Genomic DNA, 26,544 nt, shown 5'->3' with positions numbered 1-26,544 from the left:
AGAAAGATGTTTTCTTTTCTACTTTGTTTTTGCATTTATTTAATAAATAATAACATAATGGAATCAGGTTTAAATGATTTATGGAACTTTTAAAGATCAAGTCGTTTATATTTTAAAACCTCAGAGCTGTTAAATAAAGAGTTACTTTTTATTTTATAATTTCTATTTTAACTGCAGCAACAAATCTTGTGAGCAAGTAACAGATTTTCTCCTGACTTTATAACAGCAACAGAAGTTACCTACAGTTTAATCCCTCAATTTACCAAGAAACATTTATAGCTCTCTGCCACTGTTAGATTTTACTTCTGCTTGTTTGTATTTAGTTTTAATGAACTCATAGTTGTATCATACAGTGAATCATGTTGCTGGGTTGCCAATAGTCAGTCAACTTTCATGTTTCAAACAGATAAAAATTGAGATTATTAAAAAAATTAAAGTTATAGAAATCAACATCAGAAATGTGAAAAGAAGAGGATTTGGAAAGAAATATCTGGTTCAAACTAAGTAACATAATATATACAATGTAGTTAAGAAGATGTAAACTTGGAAAAAAAAAACCCACTGAGGAAAACAAAAACTTACTGCTAATAAAAAAACAGAAATAACAAATTGATAAAAATATCCATTTCTAAAATACTAAACCTAATAGTAAAAATATATACATAAACAAAAGACCCTATTGGAAAGAATACTCCTGATAATAAAAATAAAATTAAATATAATAAATAAATAAATAAATAAATAAATCATACTTAAAGTTCTAAATAAAGTAAGAAAATCAATGTTTATTTTTCCTTCTACTAGTAGAACACATTAATAATGATCATTTATTCCAATTTAAATTATAATTGACTTTATAATTAAAATCTATTTAATTGAATACACTCTTTATTATGGCTTTAACCAGTTTTCACCAGCAGGGGGAGCTCTTATACTAAATGATACTGATCGACCTCCTTTTGTCTTTTGGTTAAACTCTTGTTTATACTAAGAATTGCGTTTTTGTTCTTTTTTTTGTTTTTTTAGAAAAACGAAAAATAAAAGAGAGAATATTACATTTAATGTTAAACGGACAAATAACTGAAGTCAACTTTAAGTTTGATATGCTAATGTAATAATATATATTGAACGGTTTATTTACTGTATTAAAATTTAGCGGTTTTTACTCAATATATACTCAAATTTAAAGTGATTATTATTTAAAAGAAGAATCAGACAAAGGAGAGAAAGGCGAGAGACGGTAGAGAGAGATAGACAATGGGAGCGGAGAGAGAGGGAGGAGGGACGTTTGTTCACGTTCAGCCGCGGAGAGGACGGGGAGGGCGGGGTGGATCCAGCCGGTGTCTCCTCTCTGCTGCAGCGGCCATGCTGCTGTCCGCCGCCTCGCTCCGCGCATCCCGCTCCTCCGCAGGTGAAACCGGCCGCCGCTGCATCCCCGCGTCCCGGGTTGACTCACAGGCCCGGCGCGGCTAGGCTCGGCCGCAGCGGTTCGCCCGAACTGGATCCGCCGGAACGGTGCGGAACGCGGCGGCGGTGAGGAGGGGGAGGAAGAGGAGAAAGGCTCCTTAGCAACAAACCGGTTTCATGGCATTATTGGTAGGTACCTCCTTCTGTCTGTCTGTCAGGGTGAAGGGACTGTCAGCAGCTTAGCAGCAGCAGCGGGTCGGATTGATGGATAAAGTCAATGAGATGAAGAGAGAGAGACAAACAAACTGTACTCAGGTTTTATAATCATCTCAACATTTTGTTCTCGATTTAAATGGATTTTCCCAACAGGGTTTCCTCCTAAAAGGTGGGCAAACCAACCCATTTTTACCTAAATCTTCTTTTTAAAAAGCAACAAAAAGATTAAAGATCATGTTGTGGTAATATTTAGCATCCGCCAGTAAAAAACCCAACATGATTTGGGTGAATCTGTCTTGTCAGTTCAAACCATCTCATTGTCTTTTTTTTTTTTTGCATATCTTTTCAGGGATGGACAGGACACTGCGGATTAAACTTTGACCTGTGCCAAAAAGCCCCAAAATGAACTGGATCAGAGAGATAATGGTTTATTGATTTGGGTTTTAAGCAGGACGGGTTTCGCTTGGTTTGTTCGAAAGCCAGACAGCTGAGGTTATGGTTGGGTCAGAGAGACTGCAGTGAATTAGCCTCAGGGATTGAATATATGAGGTCAAAGATGATTGGCAGGTCCTCTTAGTGTTCATCTAGAACTCTGAGGTTCTTGATTGGCCCAACAATAAGATATCTAAATTCTTAGCTTAGCATTTTTAAGGTCCACTGTTCCACTTTGGTAGAGTACCACTGGATTTACACCCTGATGTGAAAACATTCCTGAACCACACTGGACCAGAATTGGTGATAAAAGATCACCACTGGATTTTGCCAATCCTGATACTGTTTGAGGACCAAATATTACTGGTTTGAATGGGAATATTAGCCCTCTTGAACTGGGTTCGGACCACTTGACCAAGAATTGACTCGTTTTTTGGAATATGAATCTTAAATCGGATGATCTCTGAGTGCAACTGTAACCTCATTCACCATGTCTCTCAGTAAGACCCTTGAGTTGGAGCATTTCGACGAACGGAACAAGGTTCGCCGGGGACGCTCCACCCGACCCAAACGGGATGACTCCACCGGCAGCGGTGGGGGTTCTGGCCCCAGTTCCAGGGGCAGCAGCCTGGTTCCCAGTCCTGCCCACAGCGCCAACTGCAGCTACTACCGGACCCGCACCCTGCAGGCCCTCACCTCAGAGAAGCGGGCCAAGAAGGTCCGGTTCTACCGCAATGGGGATCGGTACTTTAAGGGCCTGGTGTACGCTGTTTCTAGTGACCGGTTCCGGTCGTACGACGCGCTGCTGATGGAGCTAACTCGATCGTTAGCAGACAACCTTCATCTGCCGCAAGGAGTTCGTACAATCTACACCATAGATGGCTGCAAGAAGATTACCAGTATGGACGAACTGGTGGAAGGTAAGACCAGTCCTCCGTTATTTCAGGATTGGGTTTCTGATTTTTCAGCTAAGGCCAAGTAGGGTGAGCTGAAGGTATTCATCTTGATTTCTGCTTTGTGTGAATGATACTTGGGATTACGATGACAGTATCGGCTCATTTCAAAACAATGTTTCCATCATCGTCTGAAGGACTTGAAGGGCTTTTTATTATAAGTCTGGACAATATGGCTGAAGAACATATTGATCTTGATATCAGAGTTTTATATCAGTCAAAATGGATGATTATTGAATTACTTTTTGTTTTAAATTTCTGATATACTTCCAAACTGGTTATGGAATCATTCCTGTTTTTTCCCAGTTTCCTCTCAAGCGCCGTTGTTTTTTATTTTTATGCAGTTATGAGGCGCAGCAGCAAAACCTGAAACTTCTGCTGCGCAGGTTACTGAACAGGTTGTTGCTAGGTAACCGAAGAATGAGTGGGTTGCTAGGTGACCAAAGAGTGAAAGGTTGAGAGGCTAAAGCATTTTCTTCTTGTATTTGATCAGTTTTGAATACCAATTTTTAGCTCCAACAATAAAATAAAGATTATAAAGGAACATATCCGGTGCACCGACTCATGAACTGAGACTTCAGTCTGAGTAACAGAGTCCGGTTGGACCTGCAGCTTTTTAACAGCCTCAGTGAAAACTTAGACGTTCAACCAATATTAATAGTAAAGTTAGAGTTTTTTGTTTGCAGCTGTATAAGAAAAGAGCTTTCAAAGATTTTAAAAAATGTTTTTTGATCAAACTTGATAAGAACCAAACCAAAAGTTAAGCCTCCAGATTTGAGTCGGTTCTGTTTGTGTGATAAACATCTGCAGAATCTTAAAGATGGCAGGAATGTTGACTGCTGGCATTTTTACGCCGTGAGTGAAAAGCATTGTGATATCTGCAGTGACTTCACCTTTAACCCCAAAAGTAACACATGGTTTTCATTTAATGATGTAAGAACTGGGTTTACCAACAGGAAGTTGACGGTAAAATGAAGAAACGTGAAGTGACTGTAATCTGCAACACAAGAGAAAATCTGCTGTACAGTTACTGAATTTTGCTCAACATTGTGGAGGTGGGGATACGAATTTTATTTCAATATTTTGTGGTATTACAATAAAAATGCTATTTATGATTTATTTATTTTTTAGGTAACTATGGCTTGGATTCAGTAGAGCTCTAAACACAAACACTCAAAGTGTCATTTATATCACTAAACTGGACAATTTCTAATTGCATTTACTAATATTTTCTAATTTACTGATATTTAATGATGCTCATGTGGAGCAAACAGTTAAGAAAATAATAAAACTAACATTTCAGCCAGTTATCATCAGTAATTGAAATTTATCAAGACAACAATAAATGTAAATCTGAATTCTTATCATGATAAAAATCTTTCACAATAAATGAGTGATATGATAAATGCCCACTCCTGCTGCGTTACTCAAAATGAAATGTGCAACTGGTTGTGTAAAAAAACTGTACAAGATATTTGTGCTTAAAAACAGTAACATGATGGAAATCAGCTGGATTTAACTCTTATCTAGTTTGTTAAAGTCTAATTAATCCTAACAGGAAGGATCTGTGATGACGCTACTTTGTGCACCGAGGATACACGAAACGTCACCAAAGAAACTCTGCAGCTCAGAAACAACTTTTATAATGAAAACTATGAGAATAACCATTTTACTTTGAGAATCTAAATACTTCTGAAGATTAAATCTTTTTAAATGATGACCTGAGATCTTGAACTATTTTCTTCATTATTATAATTTATTTCCATTTATTTGTAAACAGTTGAAACATGTCAAAACATTTTCTCCTTTGTGGCCAAATTCCTCTGTTATCACCAGTTTAACTGTCCATAATATTGATTGATAACATCCGATTGGTTCATCATCAAACTGTCATCCTGCTCTTTACCTGTTTGTTGTGCAAACACACTTGAATTATTTATTTCTGTGTACATCAAGGGAGGAAGAAGTATTTCCTGATCAATACAGAAACTCTCCAGGGAGCTCACACATTAATATTCAAAGCTCGGTTAAGTTTCCACATTGAATTCAAAATGTTTTAGAAACTTTGTCAGAACTGAAATATAAACAAAATGATTAACCTGCAAATACGATAAAAAGCTTGAAGACATTAAATAATCTATCTGGGTAATTTTACCAACGTCTCCAATGTTTTCTCTTGCCTGAAGCGACTTGGAGAGAAACTGAGCAGCAGCAGCAGTTTAGTATCAGCAGTTTATCATCAATATTGATGTCGGACTGGTTGTAAGGTTTTCTAATGAACATTAGTGGCAGGAAGCCGTTCAGCCGGAGATGCTCTAACAGACAGAGTCGTCACTCTGAGCACTTAACACTCAGAATGGACCGTGACGGATTTAATCCGAGAGTCCAAAGTGGGAAATGCATCATTTAAAATTTCTCTCTAGACAAACATGAAGACATTCTGTTGAACGACTGGCTGCTTTCCACCTCAGGAAGTTTTCTGGTCAGAAAATGTGGAGAGAATCAGTGAAAATCTGTAAGAAGCAGAATTACTGGAGAAAATGTAGCTGAATTTAAGGGTGTTTTCAGGGTCCAGCAGACTCAGTTTGATTGGTGACTAAAACTACAACACTTTCACACTGCACTGTGTCAACCGAACCAAACCGTTCGGAAAACCTGTTCCCCTCCTCACCTGTGGGGGCGCTGCAACTAGAAATGACAGAAACTACTGAAGAAGACCTTTTACATGAAATGTAAACTAAAATGGAGTGGCGTCAGATTTTAGTGATTTTAGGATTTCTGTTTAGTCTGTTGCAAAAACAATGAGCCGTTTCTTCTGGTAGCGCTAGGCTACCGCGTTTGTTTTGGTTGTATTACCCAGCATGCCTTGCGCTGCAGTCTCCTTCCTGCTTTGTGAGTGGTCTCTGGTTTGTTTAAATATTTTGCTTTTCTATACATTCGAACCGCAGCAGAGTTCACTTCAACCAAACTGAGACGGAGGTTTTTAGATTTTCACATTTTTGGTCCAAACTAATCAGACTTTCTAGGCAAACGATCTAAAGTTTGATTAAAACGGACTAAGAGGGTTGATGTGAACGCAGCCTAAATGTTTGGGTTCCCATCCAGTCTTTTTGTTAAAGTGAGAATGAAACCCGGCTGAATGGGCCTGGAGTGTTTCTGCGGTCAGTCACTGAGGTATTTGGATAACAACCCAGAGCGATTCTGTCCAGCTCATTTGAATCTCAGAGGGAAAGTCGACACATGGAGAGTCAAGATCACTGAACAATGACTGGAGAGAGGGAGGCACAGGAGGGACGGTGTGTCTGTGAAATATGACGGACAAAGAGACACGGTGATGATGAGGAGGAAGATTAACCCGTATTAGTCCTTTGGTTTGGTTTTTGTCAGTTTTACATGTACATGTTGTTAAACTTCCTTTAACAATATGTACAACCACAATGACAAGTTTTATGTCCTAAGGGACGTTTTTGCCGTCGGTCCTGCTAAATGAAATATTTCCTCCCAGCTGCTGTTGGACTCTGAAAACATTTCTGCTCCCAACAAACTCAGAAATGTTTCCATCTCTGATGCAATCTGCAGTTTTTCTAATCTGAAATTAAATCCCTGCTGTTATTCGGACATTTTTGTTGTTTGCACAGTTTTACTGTCACTTTTCTTTTTTAAATAGTTGGACACATTTTGTACATTTTTTATAAATAATTTCACTCAGTTTTAATTACTGCAGAGTATTGTAGGTTGTAATTTTGCTGTTTCTGTTCAGTGTGATATTCTTGATTTGTTTTTATATTTTATATTTTTGTCTTTGACATTGTTCTTGAATGGATTTCTATTCAACTCTGGTAGATTTTAAACTACATTATTGAAAAAGTTTTGTTTTTTTAAAAACTCATAAATATTTACTGCAGGGAAACTCATTTTTCCACTTTCTGGTTTCAGAATGAAAGAAAAACCAAAATGTTTTTTAAAAAGAATAAATGTATTTTCTTGAATGTATTTTGAAAATAAACAAACAAGAAGACAGTTTGTAATGTAAATGTAAACAATATAAACAATGTGAATAGAAGTTGATTGTTGTAAATATTTTATAGAAACTTTACAAAATAAAATAAAATAATTTCTTTGCAGTATTTGCATGTTAAGCTGAAAAACGTGAGTAAAGGTGATTATTATCCGTCTAGCAGCAGAATGAAGTCGTTCATCAGCTTGTTGATAATTTGCATTTTAAAACTGAGTTTTGATATTTGCTCCATTACAGCAGATATTTTGAACCTCTTCATGCTGACGCTGCCTGGTTTGGTGTCGCTGCTATTAATCGGCCAGTTAAATCCTGAACTGAGTGACTGAAAACAGAGAAAACGTCTCAGTTATAGGAGAATATCTGCAGCACAGAGGTGATAAAAACAGGAGCTCAGTGGTTTTATAATGGATTTATAATGTTTGTTTATTTCTTTCTGCTGGGATCCTGAACGTGACTTGATGACCGACGTTTCCTTCAAACTCACTTTGTCTTCAATCTACTGCCTCGTATTTCAACATGTCGTCTGATCTGCACTTTATATGTCAGGGATGCAAGTTATTGATTAACAAGTTAATCTAAAATTGATTAATTGATCAAGTTTATCAAGAGGGCCAACTGTCTTTCCACAGAATAAAGAGCTAAAATTTTCCAAATATGTTGAATTTATTATTTATTGTTTACTGGCAGCTGGATTAAATACCAACAGAAAATCTGTCTTAGTAAAGTTAGACAGATTCATAAATTATAATAAATTAGGAGCCTGTTAGGTTGCAGAATAGAAAAATAAAAGATGAAAGAATAAAATATGTGAAACAGTGAATTCCTCATTACCAGGTGAATATTTATTAAAAGTGTCACTTTAGTTTATTGGCATCATGTTTTTCTGCATCAAGCTGTTATTTTTCTCTGTTGTCTGTGACAACATATTAGGGCCAGTGAAGACATAAGTAGAATAAATTTCTATCAAAAAACTGAAATTTTGAGATTAATGTCAGAAACAAGAAAATTTATGAGCTTGGAAAGTTTAAGATTTTCTAGAAAAAACAAGAACATTTTGAGATTTCAAAACTGGAAAGAAAATCTGAAATGTTGAGATTTTCAGAGGTTTATTAGAAAACAAAACACAAAAATCTGAGTTTGAAAACTCAGAATTTCTCTGGCGCTGTTGCTAGGAAACCCCCAGAAATTTTAAGATTATTCCCAGTAAATGTTCTGGAAGAAAACAAGATTTTGTTTTATGGGTTAATCTGAGAAAGTTTCTACAAAACACAAGGAAATTTATGAGTTCGAAAAATTTTAAATTTGCAACAAAAACCTCAAAAATTTCAGATTAATGAAAGTTTTGAGTTTCAAAACTGGAAAATTTTGGACATTTAAAATTTGGCAATTTGTAATTTGAAAATTTCAGATTCTTTGGCTTGAATTTACTAATTTTTTTTCTGTTTAATAAACCGTCATAAATAATCGATTATTAGATTTATCTAAACAGTAAATTTGCTGATTTTCTCGTGGATATTTTGCTCTAAATGCTTCATTCTTGTTTTTTTTAACTCTTCCCTTTCCGTCCAGGCGAGTGCTACGTCTGCGCCTCTAACGAACCGTACCGGAAGGTCGACTACACCAAGATCTCCGTCACCAGCTGGAAGCCCGGCGCCGGTTCTGGAACCGCCGCCGCCGCCTCCAGCCGGACCCCGACGGCGTCCACCGGCGTGTCGACGACCGCCGGCGCCGTGGCCAAAGAGCGGCCCGAAGGTCGGGAGGGCAGGGAGAGCAAAGACTTCATCAAACCCAAACTGGTGACGGTGATCCGGAGCGGCGTGAAGCCGCGCAAGGCGGTGAGGATCCTGCTCAACAGGAAGACGGCGCACTCCTTCGAACAGGTGCTGGCGGACATTACAGAGGCCATCAAGCTGGACTCTGGGGCGGTGAAGAGGCTCTACACCCTGGACGGGAAGCAGGTGGGGCGTGATTTCACTGGTCCACCAAAAGATCTGAAAATCTCCTCAAAACAGCAATTTATTAAAAACAAACACGACAAAATGTGTCAGATATGATCAGAGCTACAACTAATTATTCTGACGATTAATCGGTTTAATTAGATTTATGAGATTTGCATATTTTTTCAATAAAATACGCAATTATTTCTCACTAAAAAGACATTATTTTCTTAAAAAATGCAAACTTTATTGTTATGAAATGTCATTATTTTCTGTATTTTGTCTGAATTATTGATTTTATGGTTATTTCACTGCGTTTCTGTTGCGTTTTCTGCTGTAATCAGAAAATCTTTACCATTTACAGCAGCTTGTGATTCCCATCAGGGGAAGGAGAATCGAACAAAGCCGTCTGAGTCGAGCCAGAAATCAAATTAAAGTGCATCACAGAATTACTTCTCGACAGAACCGCTATTTCACAGTTCGGGTCGTGCTGTGGCGTTTGGCGCTCAGCAGAACTGCAGCCGTCAGCTGAAGTCCGGTTGTTAAACACTCTGAATGCGCTCTGATCCTCTCTGCAGCTCACTTTGGTGTAAGGATTTAAAGTTATCGCAGACCGAGCGGAGGAGCTATTTTTAAACCCAGAGGTTTTTATTTGAAGTTGTAGATAAGCTGAAGGAAAGCAGAGGCAGCAGAAAACGGACTGAAGGACGTTTGTTGTTGTGAACGCAGCTCGGTTCTGAGCGAAGAAAAAAACCTTTTATTGAGTCACGCAGAGATGAACACACCCTGGTTGTGTCAGAGTGGATGCAGCATCCACTTAAGAGTAATAAAAGCAGCATTCACTGCCTTCAAAATAAAAGCATCCTTGGTTGCAATCTTGCAGAAGTTGTTTAATTTTAGCGTTTAAATGATTTTTGTTCACATTAAAACGTTGCTCGTAAGGTTTTGTGCATGTCTATGCTGCAAAAAGTGCAAAGAAAAATGTTTTTTAGTGGCTTTTCATGTATTAGGATCTTAATGGAAGCTTTCTGAAATGGAAATATTTAATATATGCAGAGCTAAACTGGCTGAGATGTTTTGGAGTTTGAAATCACAAAATCGAAACAACATAAATTAGTTTTTCTTGGTTTAAAAAGCAAAGTTTCTTCTTTTCAAATTAAACCTTTCATCTAATTTCATAAAATATTAAAACATTTATCTATAGGAGTCACGTAAAACCTACAACATACCTTTTCTCTTAAGTTATTCTTTTTCCCTTTTTCAAAAATAAAACAGCTGATTGTCTTTCTTTCTTTAAACAGGGACTTTTATTTTGAAGGCATTTCAGCCCCAATGAAAGCTTTTATTCTGTCGGTCTCAGCATGAATGCAGCAAGGCCAAAGTGTGTGTGTGTGTGTGTGTGTGTGTGTGTCCGTCCTCACGTCTCAGCTTGCTTGGAGAGAAACGCCATCTCTCACCCTGCGGCGTGGTCTCCATGGCAACTGGCTCGCCAAGGAACCGACACGTGGAAAGTTGTCGAGGATCCAGTTCCGGAATCGTTAGGCGCTGCCGTCGCCGTGGAAACAGAATAGCATTAGCACGAGTCTGTAGCGCAGAATCAATTCAATTCAATTCAATTCAATTTCCCAAAGGGAAAATGAAAACAGTCGGTATAAAACGTGGGAACCTGAACCTCTGCGTTGTAAAATGAGCTTTAATAGAAAGCGAAGGTTTTTCTGGGAGGAGAGCAAAAACAGTAGAGACAAAAATAATCCTTCATTTCTCTGGAGAGAAATGAACGTTAACCGTTTTCTCTCTGCTTGCACCCAAACACTTTCCTGTTAAGCCTCTTAATTCTGATTTATGGACCTTTCAGACACAGAAAAGCTCCTAAACTCAGGGATGAACCCAATTAGCCAGAAGCTAACAGTTTAATGCATTATTTAATGTCATCATTTCAATAATATAGCTAATAATGAATCACATTTTTAATTAGCAAAAGAAAATATTCAAATACTTTCACATTTTTAGGCTAAATTTGGTTTAAGTTGAGTTGATTTTGTTAGATTTTGAACCACAGATTAGCATTATTTTCATTTTGTTTGGTTTAGTTTGAAGTTTATGTAGAAGTATGAACTTAATTTTACACCCAATCCAATAAATTACTATTCACATTAACACTTTATAATCTACTTTACTTTTGGTTTTGCTTGGGTTTATATTTACATTTCATTCATCATTATTAGTTTTATTTTGGACATTTGAAAGGTTTTCCAGTTCCAGTGTTGACTGAACAATATTATCATTTATCGCAGTAAATCCTGAGACAGTTTATCGTGTGGCCGACCTGGTGTGAACTCTGCTGCAGCTTCCCTCTGTTTAATCCCTTCTTTCATATTTCTGCTGATCCCTCTTTTCTTCACCTCTCCTCTCTCTCCGTTTTCTCCGTCTGCATAAATGCGTGTTGATGAACACTGTCTGTAATCCTCAAGACAGTCTCCGTGTGTTTGTTCCTTGTCTGCTGAAGAGCTGCAAACATGATTTAAATATTCCCGTCTGTCCTCCACTCAGCGCTGCATAGCAAAGAAATCCCTCAGTCACTGAATCAAACTCTCTCTCTCTGTGTGTGTGTGTGTGTGTCTGTGTGTGTCTGTGTGTGTGTGTGTGTGTGTGCAGCTGACCTGTCTGCAGGATTTCTTCGGGGATGACGATGTGTTCATGGCGTGCGGGCCGGAGAAGTTTCGTTACGCGCAGGACGACTTTGTGCTGACGCATTCTGGGAAAACGGCGACCTTCGTGAGCGGTAAGCAACAGAAACAGAAGCTGAAGGCTGAACTTTGACCTCCTTTAGGTTTGTTTCAAATACAAAATCTGATTAAATATTCTGGATATCTAGGATATTTTTCTGCTCAGTGTTATAAAACACAAAGTTACTCCACAGTGTTGCACATCAAAGTGACCCTGAAGCGTAAAATGCATGAAAGTTTTTCTTATGAGTGACTCATTATGTTTTGTTGAACAGGTTAGGGTAGATTTGTGGCCTAACAATTTTTTGCACAAACTCATTCTTAGATAATGAGATTTTACTTGTTTTAAGGCCTCCTGTCATTTTAAATCCAAATAATCTGCTGCTGGCCACGCCCCCAACTCAATGTTTACACTCACCTTAAAATGGCTGCAAACAGACACAATTATACAACTCTACAGCTTTGAAAAGCAGAAATGGAGCCTCCTTTACAATCAACAAGAATGCAGCACACTGAAGCTTAAAACCTGCTTTCGATAGAAACATGAATCCTTTTGCGTGGTCCAAATGAAAAAGTAACAAACCTTTCCGTCCGTTTGTCCGTCTCCAGAGTGCAGGACCAAAACGCCTCGTCCAGCCGCTCCTCAGAAAACCCCCAAAACTCCCAGCAGCTCCAGCTTCTCCTCCTCCAGGACGCCACCCAAAGGTTTATCCAGGACCAAGTCACCGGGCTCAGGTAGGGAACCAGGACGGTTACCATGGAGACACAGGTTTAGAGAACTATCCGTCCATCCATCCATCCGTCCATTTATTCGTTCTTTCAGTTGTTTTATGGATCTTAAAATCACTCGGTGACTCCAAACATATAAAGACATTTTAACCAATCAGATCGCTCTTTTCTCCGTCATGCAGCCAATGAGGCGTCTGGATCCCAGTCGGCTGTAAAGTCCAACAGATCCAGTCCGTCTCCCACCAGTCCCGGGACGCGACGCAACCTAAAGGTCAGAGAGACGATTTATGTTTGAAAACTAGTTTCCTCTCAAATTGTTTTCCTGAAAAAAAAAAAAGTTTAATTCAAATTAAACTGATTTAAATTAAGTTGTGAAAAGAGTTGGTGTTGAACTGAAGAAAGTCTCTGACACATTCAGAATGAGGAAGGTCAGATTCTCTCATTCTGCTGCTAAAGTTAAAAAGAGATGAGCAGAGTTTGCCCCCTGGTGGCAGCAGGAAGCTACTGCAGTTCTCCTACATAATAGTGATTCTTCCCTCTGTCCTGTTTTCATTTATAGTTTATCACCTTTATTTTGCATCAAATTACAAACACTATGAAGCATTAAGAAAAACAAATAAAACCTCATCACAGATAAAATAATAATAATAATAAAAATCAGTTAAAAAGCCCAAATTTTCATGGTTTTGAAATTATAAATGGCTTTAAAAAAGGAAGCAGCTCATAAATGTGGATCTTTCTTAACAAATATATTCACATTTTCTCTGAAAAAGCTATTAAAATCTAAAAACATCTTCCCAGTTTATAATTCAGAAGACTTCCTCCAGTATTAACTCAGATCTGATCTGGTTTTTATGTTGTCTTATCGTCAGATTTCTCCTCGCCGTGCGTCTTCCACTGAGGTGAACGGGGAAGCCGAGCAGCCGGACGATGCAGAGGAAGGTTTGTGCTTCCATCGTAGTAAAAATTAAATATAATGAAGGTCTTTGAGTTGTTTCTTTAGTCTTTATTATTAGAAAAACCCACTGAAGGTTCAGAAAATGAAGCATCGCAGATAAAAGTGGTGAAGCTGCAGCTTGAGTTTAACTTTCCTACTATTAATAAAAAGATAAAATAAATGTATAATGAATGTTTTCTCTTTCAGTGAACGGAAACCGATCCGTTTCGTCCTCCACCATCAACGAGAAGTACAAGGTGGGAAAAGTGATCGGAGACGGAAACTTTGCTGTGGTGAAGGAGTGTGTGGAGAGGTAAACCTCACACTGTAAAACATTATCAAACAACTCAATGGTTTTTAAAATTAAAAACAAGAAGTAGATAAATAAAAATTCATCATCTTAAAAAATTAGTTGTAATTAAATGTAATTTAGTATAAAAAAGGCAATTTTTAAAAAGAACAACTCCATTAGAGCAGAAATTTAGCCAAAACTGTGCAAAAAATTTATCTTTTTTTATTTAAGATTTAAAAAAATTCTTTGTAAATGTTCAATTATTATAAGAAGAAAAACATCCTTTTCTATCCAGTCATTAGCTGATTGATCCACAAATTGATCACCAGATCAGTTCTAATATTTTGATGTTAAGTCAAGCAGAAAAATAATTAACATAATTATTTTATTAGCTGCTTAGTTTCCTAAATAATGACCCTTTTCTAAAGGAATGCTGCTGCTGCATTTTAGACAGTAAAATGTTTATTTTGTTATCCATTCTAATATTGTATAAAAAGTCTTAAATAAAAAATCTGTATCGATTAATTGAATAATCATCAGAATAATTGATAGCGTAACTAAAACAATATATATTAATCTGTTTACATTTAGGATTCTCTGATTGATAAAGAGTAAAACTGATTGGTTGTGTTTGTGGTTTTATCAGGTGTTTGAGCTGCAGGTTTTAACTCGTCCTGCCTGTTTGTGTCTGCAGGTCGACCGGTCAGGAGTTCGCTCTGAAGATCATCGATAAAGCTCGATGCTGCGGGAAGGTAGCTGCTGCCTCCAGCTCTCACTGCGCAAAACATCCTTTCATTATCGCTCTTCTCCTCTGAACTAACAGCAAAACTTACTGTTTAAATGCATCCGTTTGTGTGTAATTATTAACTTCTTTAAATTTTTTCTGGTTTGGTGGAAACGTTTCTCCGGACAGGAACACCTGATAGAGAACGAGGTGGCGGTTCTGAGGAGGGTCCGGCATCCCAGCATCATCCAGCTGATCGAGGTGGACGAGACGCCCACGCAGCTCTTCCTGGTCATGGAGCTCGTTAAGGTCCTTCAATTAACCTCTGACCTTTGACCCAGATACCATCAATCCTAGACCTTCACTTTAAATTAGAAAAAAAGTTTTTTCATGGTCAGCTCTTACAGCATTAATATTGTTTTAATCCCAAACTAAATAAATTAGTAAAATGAACCACAGATTAAAAAATGAGAATTTTCTCAATGTTTTTGTTTTATTAATTGTTGTTTCATTGTTTTAATCATTATCGAATGATTAAATGAATAAATAAAAGCTTCATTCTCCATGTTTAACTTGTTCCTGGTTCCCTCAGGGCGGCGATCTGTTCGACGCCATCACCTCCTCCACCAAGTACAGCGAGCGAGACGCCAGCGCCATGGTGTTCAACCTGGCCGGCGCCATCAAGTATTTACACCGGATGAACATCGTCCACCGAGACATCAAACCAGAGAACCTGCTGGTACCAAAACAGACCTTTAACTCTAACAGGAAGTGTTTCTGTTGCACCTGAACTCTGTGGCGCTCGGTTTGGGTTTCGTCCTGCAGGTGTGTGAATATCCGGACGGCACCAAGTCCCTGAAGTTGGGCGATTTCGGTCTGGCGACGGTGGTGGAGGGTCCGCTGTACACCGTCTGCGGCACGCCGACGTACGTGGCGCCGGAGATCATCGCTGAGACCGGGTGAGAGACAGGAAGTCAAACTAAAACACTAAAAAAGAGGAATAAACATAAAGACAGACGCGTCCCGCCCTCACGCTCCTGCTGAAAGGCAAAAAGCTGCTTGTGAATTTCCCTTATTGCTGTTTTCCATTTGATTAAATATTTTATTTAATTAGTTGGTTATGGAAGTTTTATTTTTGTTTTTAAATCTACTGCGTTTAACAACTTTTATACAAACAGAGATCCAACAATCATAAATAAAATAGTTTTATTATTTTTTATTGGTTTTTAATAAAACTATTTAAGCTAAAAGTTCAAATTTTTATGAACTTTATATATTTGCAAATACACCAGAGACTAAAAATCATAAAATTATAATAAATACTTTTCATAGTGATAACATCTGGAGTTTGTGAAGGTTTTATAATCTACTCTAAAGTCACACATTTTTATTGAATTTTTTTTTATCTTTGTGTTTTGGTAAATTATTTGTTTTCCATATTTCTGTGATTAATCATCCTGTTGGTGGTGAACAACCAGTAATGTTGATGTTTTCTCCAGTTACGGTCTGAAGGTGGACATCTGGGCGGCGGGAGTCATCGCCTACATCCTGCTCTGTGGATTCCCTCCTTTCAGAAGGTCAGTGAACGCAACATCTTACTTTAACCAGGAAATTAATAATAAATGTTTTTATTTGCATCATCCTGTGGTGGTTTCATGTTATTATGAACGTTTCCTGTTTTATGTTCGAGTTGGGGAGTTCATTTGTGTGACAGATTAAAAATCTTAAACTTTAAAAAATTACAGTTTTTTGTAACTTTAATGAGTTATTAGTTGCACAGTGTGTTTTATTTGTAACTGTACAGAAATCTGCTTTACTTTCCGCAGTGAGAATAACGTCCAGGAGGAACTATTTGATCAGATCCTCAGAGGGAAGCTGGAGTTTCCATCTCCAGACTGGGACAACATCAGCTTATCGGCAAAGGTTTGGATCAGTTTGTGAAAAATAAACGTCAGATATCAACCTGTTAATCTTTACCAAGATTGTAGCTAATCGGTAATTCAACAACATGCATAAAAGTCATTGTTTGTTCTTTAAAACGACCATAAATTCAGTCAAAATCTCTGTACATTAATATTTTGTTGAGTTCTCCACAGGACAAAAAGAACAGAAAACAAATTATCATCATTTGTTTTAGTTTGTTTTAGACTAAGACTTGGTCAGTTGGAGTAAAAAATGACAAAAAACAAATCAGAAATCAAAGTGAACCTGTAAGAAACAATCTAAATCCCATCCTGATGTTTGTAGATGTGACCTGAAGATGTTATTAAGTTTCAGATCAGATCAGTCTTTCACTGCTATCGGTCACATGACCTGCTCCTCAGATGCTGATCAGTCAGATGCTCCAGGTGAACGTTGACGCTCGGTTCACTGCTGAGGAAGTTCTCTCCCACCTCTGGGTGACGGTAGGAAACATCACAATTAAAACTTTTCCCACTCAGCTGCAGCAGTTTGGTTCTTATCGTGTAGAAATGTATTTGTGATGCTGGTAAAGTTGCTGTTTTTGTAGGACGAGGCACCCGGAGAGTCCAACACTGTGAGCGGCCCTGAAGATCACGCCAGTGAAGAGGCGCAGGAGTCGGATCGTGAATCTCCGATTCTGGAGACGAAACAAGTTCCCTCACCGCTGGTTTAGGCCACATCCCAGTCCCACCAACATGATGCAGACTGGGAGCAACCAACTGGGAGCTTCCTAAAGTCTCCATTTATCTCCATTTATCTGCAACCGGCTCCCTTTCATTTCTAGGAAAGTAAAACTTTAAAATATAGACAGATGTAATTAAACATTCTCTACTACATTTTTGATCCTCAACTAGTGACTTAATTCACACAAAGTGAAGTTATCCCAACATCATTTTAGGGACGAGATGACGTTTAATCTAAAACCAAACTGTCCAGTAGCTGCATTTCCATTACAAGTCTGTGCAAAATCGTTGATATCCCAAAAAAACCCCACAAATTCACAATTACGACACTTCTGTTAAATAAACAACAATTAAAATGACAGGTCTTTAAAAATCATGGGGCACCATTTTCCTCAAACTACTTCCTGTCGTCTTGTTTGTCGTTTCCAGCAGTAGTAACATCCAGTTGTTGATCACATGATTTGTGCAATGGGAAATACACTGATTTTGATAAAACATCCTAGCTCAAAAAGTTTTTCTTGAAAAATGTTAACTTTTTTCAGAATTGCTGTTTGCTGACAAAAGATTTGTTACATAATTAAAATTATTTGATTATTGGAAACGCAGCTACTGGCAGTCAGACAAATCCACTGTTTACTTATAGATTTATTCAACACATCCACAGGATTTTCCCTCAGATCTGGTCAGAAATGTTAAAAAAAGTTTGAGAAATTTGCCTTTCCTCTCAAAACCTTTTCCAAATCAAAGCCCAATATCCCAGTTTGGACTTTTGATTCTGATTCCTGTTTCCATGGAAACTAAATCAACAGTCTTCTATCTAGTTTCTTTTCCCTAAATGAGGTTTTCATTTCTAAACCGGTTTATAGAGTAGCCTTAAGTCTATTTTAATTTCCAGAAAACTAAACGAGTTTGCATTTTTTAAAATGAACCCAAAGTTCATTTTCTCAGCTTCTCTCTCTCTTTGGTCCTCTGACATGGACCCAGTTTCCTGGTTCTTTACTCCAGACCAGTCTCTCCAGTATTAAATCCAGTTCGTCTCCTGGAAACCGTCCAGAGCGCGTGCCAATTGATCCCCAGAAGGTTTTGCACAAGGCCCGGTTCTGATCCGTTAAAACAGGCGCCGCCACTGAAACCAAGCAGGACGTCCATGAACCCACGGACACCATCAAGGTGCTGCCGACTCCTTCGATTGGACCTACTGATCAAACACCACGGTCTGGAATGAACTTTAAATGGGATTTTACTGGTTTTACTACAAATAAGAACTGATCCAACCTTCTCTGAAGTTCCTGCTAAACCAGGATGTCTTCCATTTATCTGAAAAAGGTCCAACTGTTGTCTCTCCTTCACTGGAGAAAACTCACGTCTTCTTCTATCATCAACCAACTGAGGAGATATTTGAGCACTGTGCCTGTCTGCGCCGCTGATCCAGTGTTTTGGTTTTTATCAATTATCTTTATAAAAATAATACAGAACCTTTGGAAATATCTCTCCTGAAGGAACAATGTTTTCATATTTATTTTTTGTTTGTTTATCAACTGAAGTTTGAGTTGATTGGAAGAATCACGGGAAAATGAAGGCAGCAAATCTGAACTTTGGCTTTTCATTAAGACATAATGAGCAAGAAAGAAAAGTCAGAACTCAAAACATCCGTTAACCTGAATCCCATTTCCTGTTCATCACATCCAGGCTGCACTGCAAAAACACAAAATATTACCAAGTATTTCTGTCTAGTTTCTTGTACAAATATCTTAATACACGTAAAATAAGATGTAAGTTTTCTGCAAACGTTAGGAGCTTTATTTTAAATAAATAAGTACTTTTAGTACTAGTAAAGTACTAGTTCCACTGGCAGATTATTTCACTGATGACGAGGCAAAAATGTCTTGTTATAAGTAAAATAATCTGCCAATGGGACCAGAACGTCTTTCTCAGTTTTAAAGATTTACTTTAAATAATTTAGGTTTAAATAAGCTCCTATATTTTGCTGAAAAGTTACTTATAAGTTACATTTGTCTTATTTCAGGTGTATTAAGGTGTTAGTACAAGATACTAGACAAAAATACTTGGTAAGATTTTGTGTTTGTTGCATTGATAAGAAAAAGTGCTAGTTCCACTGACAGATTTTTTAACATATATGAAAAAATTAGTCTTGCATATTTTGAAACAGCTTCTCTAAATTAATTCAGATGCTTAACAGCAACCAAAGCTGCTGGTTCTTCTCCACCTGGCTGGATTTAAAGGGAAACTTTATCATTTAAATAACAGAGATGATAAAATACTTTTGTCAGTAATAATTCTGAAAAAATATTGAGATTTTAATCTGGAAAAGAGATTTGAACTGAACTTTGGAAATGGGATTCAGCCTCAGTCTTTAACTTCTGTTTTCTGCTTCTTCATACTTTCACCTACTTTAAGATATTCTGTTTTATTCCTGATCAACTGACTTACATCCATTTTTATCACCTGAACTGTTCAAGCATCGCTTTAAAGATGCATTTGGATTGAATTTAAGGGCCCACTGAAGTCCAGATGATGAGCTCTTTGCTTCTCACTTTATATCATTTTAGATAAAAGGGTAAGACTGTAAATAATGTAGATATCGTTCTGTCAGTGTCTGTGTGCGTCTGTTGTGAAGTAGGAAAACAGTAGCAGATTGAAGAATAAGTAGTGTTACAAATGAAAAGAACAATCTCATCGTCAATGCCTCAAAAAAAAAAAAACTACCTAAAGAAAATGATTTTCCACTTAACTAATAAACCATTTTGACATTTAAATGTAATTTCAGTATTTAGATAGTTAAAAAAAACAGATATTTGGGATTCAAGAAAGGTAGCAAACATCAATGAATCTCTTTCTTTTATATAATCATGTTACATCCAACTAACGTTCGTCTCCATTTGCACTTTCCATGAAACTGTCTGTCCAAAGCTGCGTGTTTGTTTGATGTTTTCACTTTTGGGGAAGAGGAACTTTTGAGATGGGTGTTTGCATCAATGGGAAAGTAGTTCCCGTCTATAAAACTTGAAAAGAAAGTGTCTGAATAAACGCATTGACCTGATGCAGTGATGCAACCTTTCCATGGCCTTGACCTTTGGTTGGAGCCGCTCACTCACAGTTTGGCTGGAGGCTCTCCTGAAACTATAAATGTTCAAATTCTTTGAAATCGTTAAAATTCAACCATTTATGGGCTGACTTTGACACATAAAAGGTTTCTGTAGCCGTAAATATTTGGAAGAAACTGAACTTTAACTGAACAATTCAGGCTGAATTATTATTTAAGGGAAGCATCTGAACATTACATGGACTGGTCCAGAAGTTACAAATGATTCACCACAAATGGCAAACCTAAACCACTGGCAGCCCTCAAAGTTTATTAAAGATGCAAAAGTTAGTTTGATTTTTATTTTATTTTTTAAGTGTTTCCTTCTTAATAAAATATTTTTACGGATTGTATATCACTAAAGATCCAAAACATAAACAGGCTTTGGAGTGCTGCCTTTTAAAAGAAAAACATCACATTTTCAAATTCTTATTTTCTGTTTGTTGGCCAAATTTTTGCCACTATTGACTTGAAATCAGGGCCTGAACACAAACATGACCTCTGACCCACAGTTTGGACGCCCCGGTTTTACAAACTCCTATTAATGTCCAAAGGGATTTGAATCATGTGTGTCAAAGAATCTGACTTTTGCTGATGCAAACAGATTTTCAGCTGCATTTAGTTGTTTACAGTCAAATGTTTTAGTTCCTTAAACTAAAACATTTAAACTAAAACAGTAAAAGTTTCCGATGAGCTCAGATTGTTTTCAACCATCCCAGGTTTCTCTACTTGTCACTGAGGTGTAAAATTACATCAACTTTTGTTATTGCGATTCCAACAAGTCTGTCTTTCTGAGCTGTTGTTACCTTGGAGAAAAACTCCAGCCAAACTTTGGATTGGCGACTTGACCTTTGACCTTCTATGCCTGCTATGAACCCAGTGGTCTTAATTCTTTTCTCTTTGCTTTATACCAAACCAAGAGGAGCCTTCAGTTGTTGTTGTTTGTCCTGCTAACACCTGAGTCAAAAATGAGAGAAAATCTGTTCAGTTCATGAGAATCTTTGATTAAAAAAATGCTTTAGTTTTTCAAACTCTGTAAAAGAAAAAAAGCGTTCTACCAAAATTTATTTAGTCTTGCAGATAAACTTTTAAGTAGTGCATCAAGATAACTGAAAACTTACAAAAAACATGAATCCAGAATTGAAAGAAAACATTGGAAGCATTAGAGCCATGTTAAAAAAATAAATTAATAACATTGTGAGAATAATACGAGAATAAAGTTGTGGTATTACTATAAAAAGTCATAACATTACAACTTAAATATTATGACTAATCTGATAATATTCTAACTATTCTCATATGACTTTATTCTCATAATTTTAGTACTATATTCTAATGAATTCAACTTAATTCTTGCACAACTGTATTCTTGTAATATTGTAACTTTAGTCTTTTAATTTTATTACTATATTCTCACATTATTATGACTTTATTCTCCTAATTAAATTTTTTACTTTTAGTGCGGCTCTAATACTTAATGGTAAAAGCATGTACGCAGAAATAAGTAATATCTGAATTTGTATTTAAGATTGCAGTAAATAGTCCAAAAATTGACTGATGACTGATTATTATTTTTTTGTTTTTGCCACTTTTTTCTGTGTTTTCCGTCTCACTGACAGGTAACCAAAAGCAGAGAAGCAACTCTCTCATTTTTCTAAACTTCCCATTGAAACCTTGAGGCCAGTTCTCTTTAAATCACAGATAAAGCTTTACTGACATGCAGTGTTCAGGTTTTATTGGACCGTGCAATGCGGAAATCAAAGATAAGACGTAGCTGAACTGATTTTTTCCCAAGCAGATTGAATCAGGTGGCTTTACTTACTGGGCCCTGTTTGTTTGTTTGTTTGTTTGTTTGTTTGTTTGTTTGTGTGGGTGTGTGTGTGCATGTGTGTGTATTTACTTCACTTCAAGCCTCATTGTTATTGATTGAAATTAATTTTCATTTACATGAAGTGACAAAAATCCCAAATTTGAAGGAAATTGGTCAAATTTTTCCAAAAAAGTAGAGACTGAGCTTCATGTTCATTTAACTCAGCTACAACATAGTAATAACTGACATATATACAGTAGATAATTTTGGGTAGAACGTCTTCTTCCTGAAATGCCTTTGATAAAATGAGTCAAGTTTTCCCATGAAGGAACTGTGGGAACAGCAGTGTTTTCTAATGACATGTTTTAATCTCACAATAAGCTGTAATCTTTATGTCTGTCGAGGTGAAAATGTGTATGTTTGCTGGGATCTGGGTGGAAATGAGGAATCCCTTATTGTGTTGAAAAGATTAATTAAACTGTGAAATAAAAGTCTTGCTGACAGAGCTGTATAATGTTGTGTTTTTAAATGTAAAAACATCCTACAGCTGTGATATCTTTTAGTATCAGCTTCCTGCAGAGAGGGGAAAACACCTTAAGGCTCCACTTCTTTATGTTTTGGAAACATCTGCAGATTTGCAGTGGCTATCGAAAATATATAAAACCTGTTAAAAAGGCTGCAGAACACCCAAGTATATAAGATTATAACTTCCATTTCTTCTCATTAAGAGGCAAGACAGATGAGGAGTACCCCAAATAATTTTTTTAATAAACTCAAATCAATATGTTATTTTCTTTCTTGAATCTCATAAACTCATGAATCCAAACATGCACACTCATTCTGGTATTATTAGTAAATGTGCAAGTTCTCTCAACCTAATATTTTTATTGTTTGTAAGCATTACTAGCTGTTAAAATTACAATTTTCATCATGCTTTCTTTAAAAGAACTGAATTGGAATAAACCTTCAGCCTGAAAAAAGTGTTTTTTTTCTGTCTGTTTTGCAGTCCTTGACTTCAACCACTAAAGATTTGATGAAGTTAAAGTTCTTATTTTTTTCAACTGGCCTAACATCTAATTAAATTGGAAAACTGTATTAAAATTGTGTGAATGTTTAGGGGATACATCTGTTTTTTATAGAAGTGTTTTCTTCATCACATTTGTCACATGATCCAAGTTATATTTTTGCAGGTTCATAAGTGGTCAAAACATGCTGTAAAAGTTCAAAGGGCATGCTTGTTATGTACTCATAAAAACTGATACCTGATAACATCATTATAAATCTTGGCAATGGCTCCTCCCTTCTAAAAAGTAGGTTAACAGATTCACAAAGCTGCACAGCAGAACTTGAAAAGTCACAGGACTGAATGCTTCTGTTTTTTGAAGGAGAGCAATTTTCTGCATGCAGGTGGCTTTATGTGCAGCAGAGGCAATTAATGTTTTAACACACTTTTTGCTGAAGTGGGAAATGGCACAGAAAGGAGTTCAGATGGATTCTAAAGTCTCCTGTTGCATCTGTCTGTATCTACTGAAGGATCCAGTGACTATTTCCTGTGGACACAGCTACTGCATGGACTGTATTAAAGAGTTATGGGATGGAAAAGATCAGAAGGGAATCCACAGCTGCCTTTATTGCAGGAAAACTTCTACACTGAGGCGTGACTTGAAGAAAAATACCTTGCCAGAACAGTTGGTGGAGGATACAAAGAAGACTGAACTCAAAGATGCTACAGCTGATCACTACGTTACTGGACATGAAAATGTGACCTGTGACATTTGCACTGGAAAGAAGATGAAAGCTGTCAAGTCCTGTCTGGTTTGTTTGGTTTCTTACTGTGAAAATCACCTCCAACCTCATTATGATGTTGCTCAATTTAAGAAACACAAGCTGGTGAATCCATCCAAGAAGCTTGAGGAACACATCTGCTCTCGTCATGATGAGGTGATGAAGATCTTCTGCCGTACTGATCAGAAGTGTATCTGTTATCTCTGCTTACTGGATGAACATAAAGGCCATGAAACAGTCCAAATTGCAGCAGGAAGAGCTGAGAAACAGAAGGAGATTGAGGTAAAGCAAAGGAAAGTCCAGCAAAGAATCCAGGATCGAGAGAAAGATGTGAAGCTGCTTCAACAGGAGGTGGAGGCCATCAATGTCTCTGCTGATAAAACAGTGGAGGACAGTGAGAAGATCTTCACTGAGCTGATCCGTCTCCTCCAGGAAAGAAGCTCTGATGTGAAGCAGCAGATCAGATCCCAGCAGGAAACTGAAGTGAGTCGAGTCAAAGATGTTCAGGAGAAGCTGGAGCAGGAGATCACTGAGCTGAAGAGGAAAGACGCTGAGCTGGAGCAGCTCTCACACACAGAGGATCACAACCAGTTTCTCCTCAACTACCCCTCACTGCCAGCACTCAGTGAGTCTACACACTCATCCAGCATCAACATCCGTCCCCTGAGACACTTTGAGGACGTGACAGCTGCTGTGTCAGATGCCAAACGTGTTCTAGAAGGCCTATTGACAGACATAAAAACAAACATCTCACTGACAGTGAGTAAAGTCGACGTTTTACTGCCAGAACCAGAACCAAAGACCAGATCTGACTTTCTAAAACACTCACAAGAAATCACTCTGGATCCAAACACAGCAAACAGATTTCTGTTGTTATCGGATAGAAACAGAAAAGTAACATTAATGAAGCAACAGCAGCCTTATGAAGATCATCCAGAAAGATTCACTTATTTTTGTGAAGTTCTGAGCAGAGAGAGTTTGACTGGACGTTGTTACTGGGAGGTTGAGTGGAAGGGGGGAGAGATTGAAGTTGCCGTCACATACAAAAACATTTCCAGAGCAGGTACATCAGAAAAATGTGGATTTGGACTCAACGACAGATCCTGGGCTTTGCACTGTGATGCAAATAGTTACTCCTGTTCCTACAACAACGTTAAAACTCCAGTATCAGGTCCAGTTTCCTCCAGAGTTGGAGTGTACCTCAATTACAAATTGGGTGTTCTTTGTTTCTACAGCATCTCTAAGAAAATGACTCTCCTGCACAGAGTCCAGACAACATTCACTCAGCCGCTGTACGCTGGGCTTTGGCTTTTAGATTACGGAACCACAGCTGAGCTCATTAGAGTTAAATAGAGTAGGAACAGCAATGCAAACTGGGTTTTTTAATTACTTTATTTAGTAAAAAAATGACACGTTCAATCAAAAGTTACATTAAAACTTGCATTAAAAGTCCATTAATTGTGATCTTTGCATTAAAATGTCATTATTTAATAACCGTCACAAACATTCATGAAAATTCCTTCATATTTATGAAAGTGCCAAACAAATAAGTTTTATACACATCCCATAAAATAAAGTGGATGATGTTCCAACACTAAGAAAAACACTTAAGGGACAACTGAAATTAATCAATCATGTCTGGATTTAACTCTGTTAAAATATGGTTTTAATTTAGTGTAACATCCTGTTTTTATATTGAAAGAGAGACTTTTGGTAATTAAATATTCACAAAGATACAAGGTTATTTTGATTCTGGCAGTAATGTGATTCCTTATTATCATTCAATCATACAATTGATTTTTTAAGACTCACTGGATAAGTAGAATAATTACTCTTCACTTTCACAGTGATTAGAAATTATGTTTTTGATTCATTCAGACTCATGCATTTGTTCATCAACATGAGTCCACTGTTTATGGGGCTATATCATTCAACTAATAGAGAAATAAATAGTTAAAGCCTGATGAAAGTGTTGCACTGATCTAAAAGCTTTATATGGGATGGAAATAGATTCCTTAAGATGATTCAGGAAGATTTTACACTGAATGGTCAAGATTTGAACTTTGACATTTAGAATGCTGTTAAGGTTTAATTTTTACTTGTTTTGACAGGAAACATTAAACATTTCTACAAGTCAAATCATAGAAACTGGAAAGATTTTCATTTAATTGTTTATATATCTTCCTTATCCTCTGTTTTTGAACTTTATTGTCAACACAAATCTGGGGATGAAAGTCTGTTTGCATTGTGTGAAGTTTAAATATAAAAATGTAATCAGCTTTAACATAAATCGACTCTGTGTTATTGTGTTTTAATCAGATGTACATTGGATGATTGTTGAACTCATTTATCATTCCAGAAACTAATGAATTATTAACAGTTTATTGCTTTGGTTAGCTGATCCTTATGTTTGCGTTTATTTCTTTTTAGAGGAATTAAAACTTATGAAAATAACTTGTTTAATTTTGTTTTGATCACAAAAAGCAAATAAATTGAAATTGTTTTGTTTTCTTTTTATTATGATGGATATTTTTTATTTGGTCTACTGAAAATGTTAATTCTGTTCACTACCACTAGAATATTGAAAGTGGAAGATGAATTGAGGAAGGATATTTAATAAGAAAGGAAATAGAAATATTTACTCATGGTTACTTATTACTTCACTATTATTCTGCCTCCTGAAAGCCAATTCTGACCGAGCCACACTTTTCATGGTATGGAGGTGTAAAATACAGTACAATAGTGGTAAATACATTCCAGTTCAGAAAAACTAAACAGCCGCTACAGAAATTGTCCCAACACAAAAGAGCAACAAACCTAAAGAATAAGA

At 37.0% G+C, this 26,544-nt stretch overlaps 2 protein-coding genes across 3 annotated transcripts; both read left to right on the top strand.

The window, feature by feature from the left end:
• Positions 1-1,319: 1,319 nt before the first annotated feature.
• LOC122820939 (serine/threonine-protein kinase DCLK2-like) lies at positions 1,320-22,432 on the top strand. Of its 2 annotated transcripts, none has more exons than XM_044098674.1 (16): positions 1,320-1,596; positions 1,973-2,975; positions 8,596-8,984; positions 11,619-11,745; positions 12,299-12,424; positions 12,601-12,689; positions 13,291-13,360; positions 13,563-13,668; positions 14,342-14,399; positions 14,561-14,680; positions 14,964-15,110; positions 15,197-15,330; positions 15,871-15,948; positions 16,198-16,294; positions 16,696-16,776; positions 16,881-22,432. In XM_044098674.1, exons 2-16 carry the CDS (start codon positions 2,546-2,548, stop codon positions 17,004-17,006), a joined length of 2,178 nt encoding a protein of 725 aa, XP_043954609.1. In that variant the 5' UTR covers positions 1,320-1,596; positions 1,973-2,545; the 3' UTR covers positions 17,007-22,432. The 2 variants fall into 2 exon arrangements, with proteins under 2 accessions (XP_043954609.1, XP_043954610.1); XM_044098675.1 differs by lacking the exon at positions 1,320-1,596 and adding an exon at positions 1,673-1,792.
• Positions 22,433-23,296: 864 nt separating this feature from the next.
• Positions 23,297-25,069, top strand: LOC122820965 (tripartite motif-containing protein 16-like). Its single transcript, XM_044098724.1, has one exon. It carries the CDS (start codon positions 23,331-23,333, stop codon positions 25,065-25,067), a length of 1,737 nt encoding a protein of 578 aa, XP_043954659.1. The 5' UTR covers positions 23,297-23,330; the 3' UTR covers positions 25,068-25,069.
• The last annotated feature ends 1,475 nt before the right edge of the window (positions 25,070-26,544 follow it).

Source organism: Gambusia affinis, linkage group LG18 (assembly GCF_019740435.1).
Source record: "Gambusia affinis linkage group LG18, SWU_Gaff_1.0, whole genome shotgun sequence".
Classification (NCBI taxonomy): Eukaryota; Metazoa; Chordata; class Actinopteri; order Cyprinodontiformes; family Poeciliidae; genus Gambusia; species Gambusia affinis.
The sequence above is the reverse complement of the archived record's forward strand: the minus strand, read 5'-3'. Positions and strand labels throughout refer to the sequence as shown.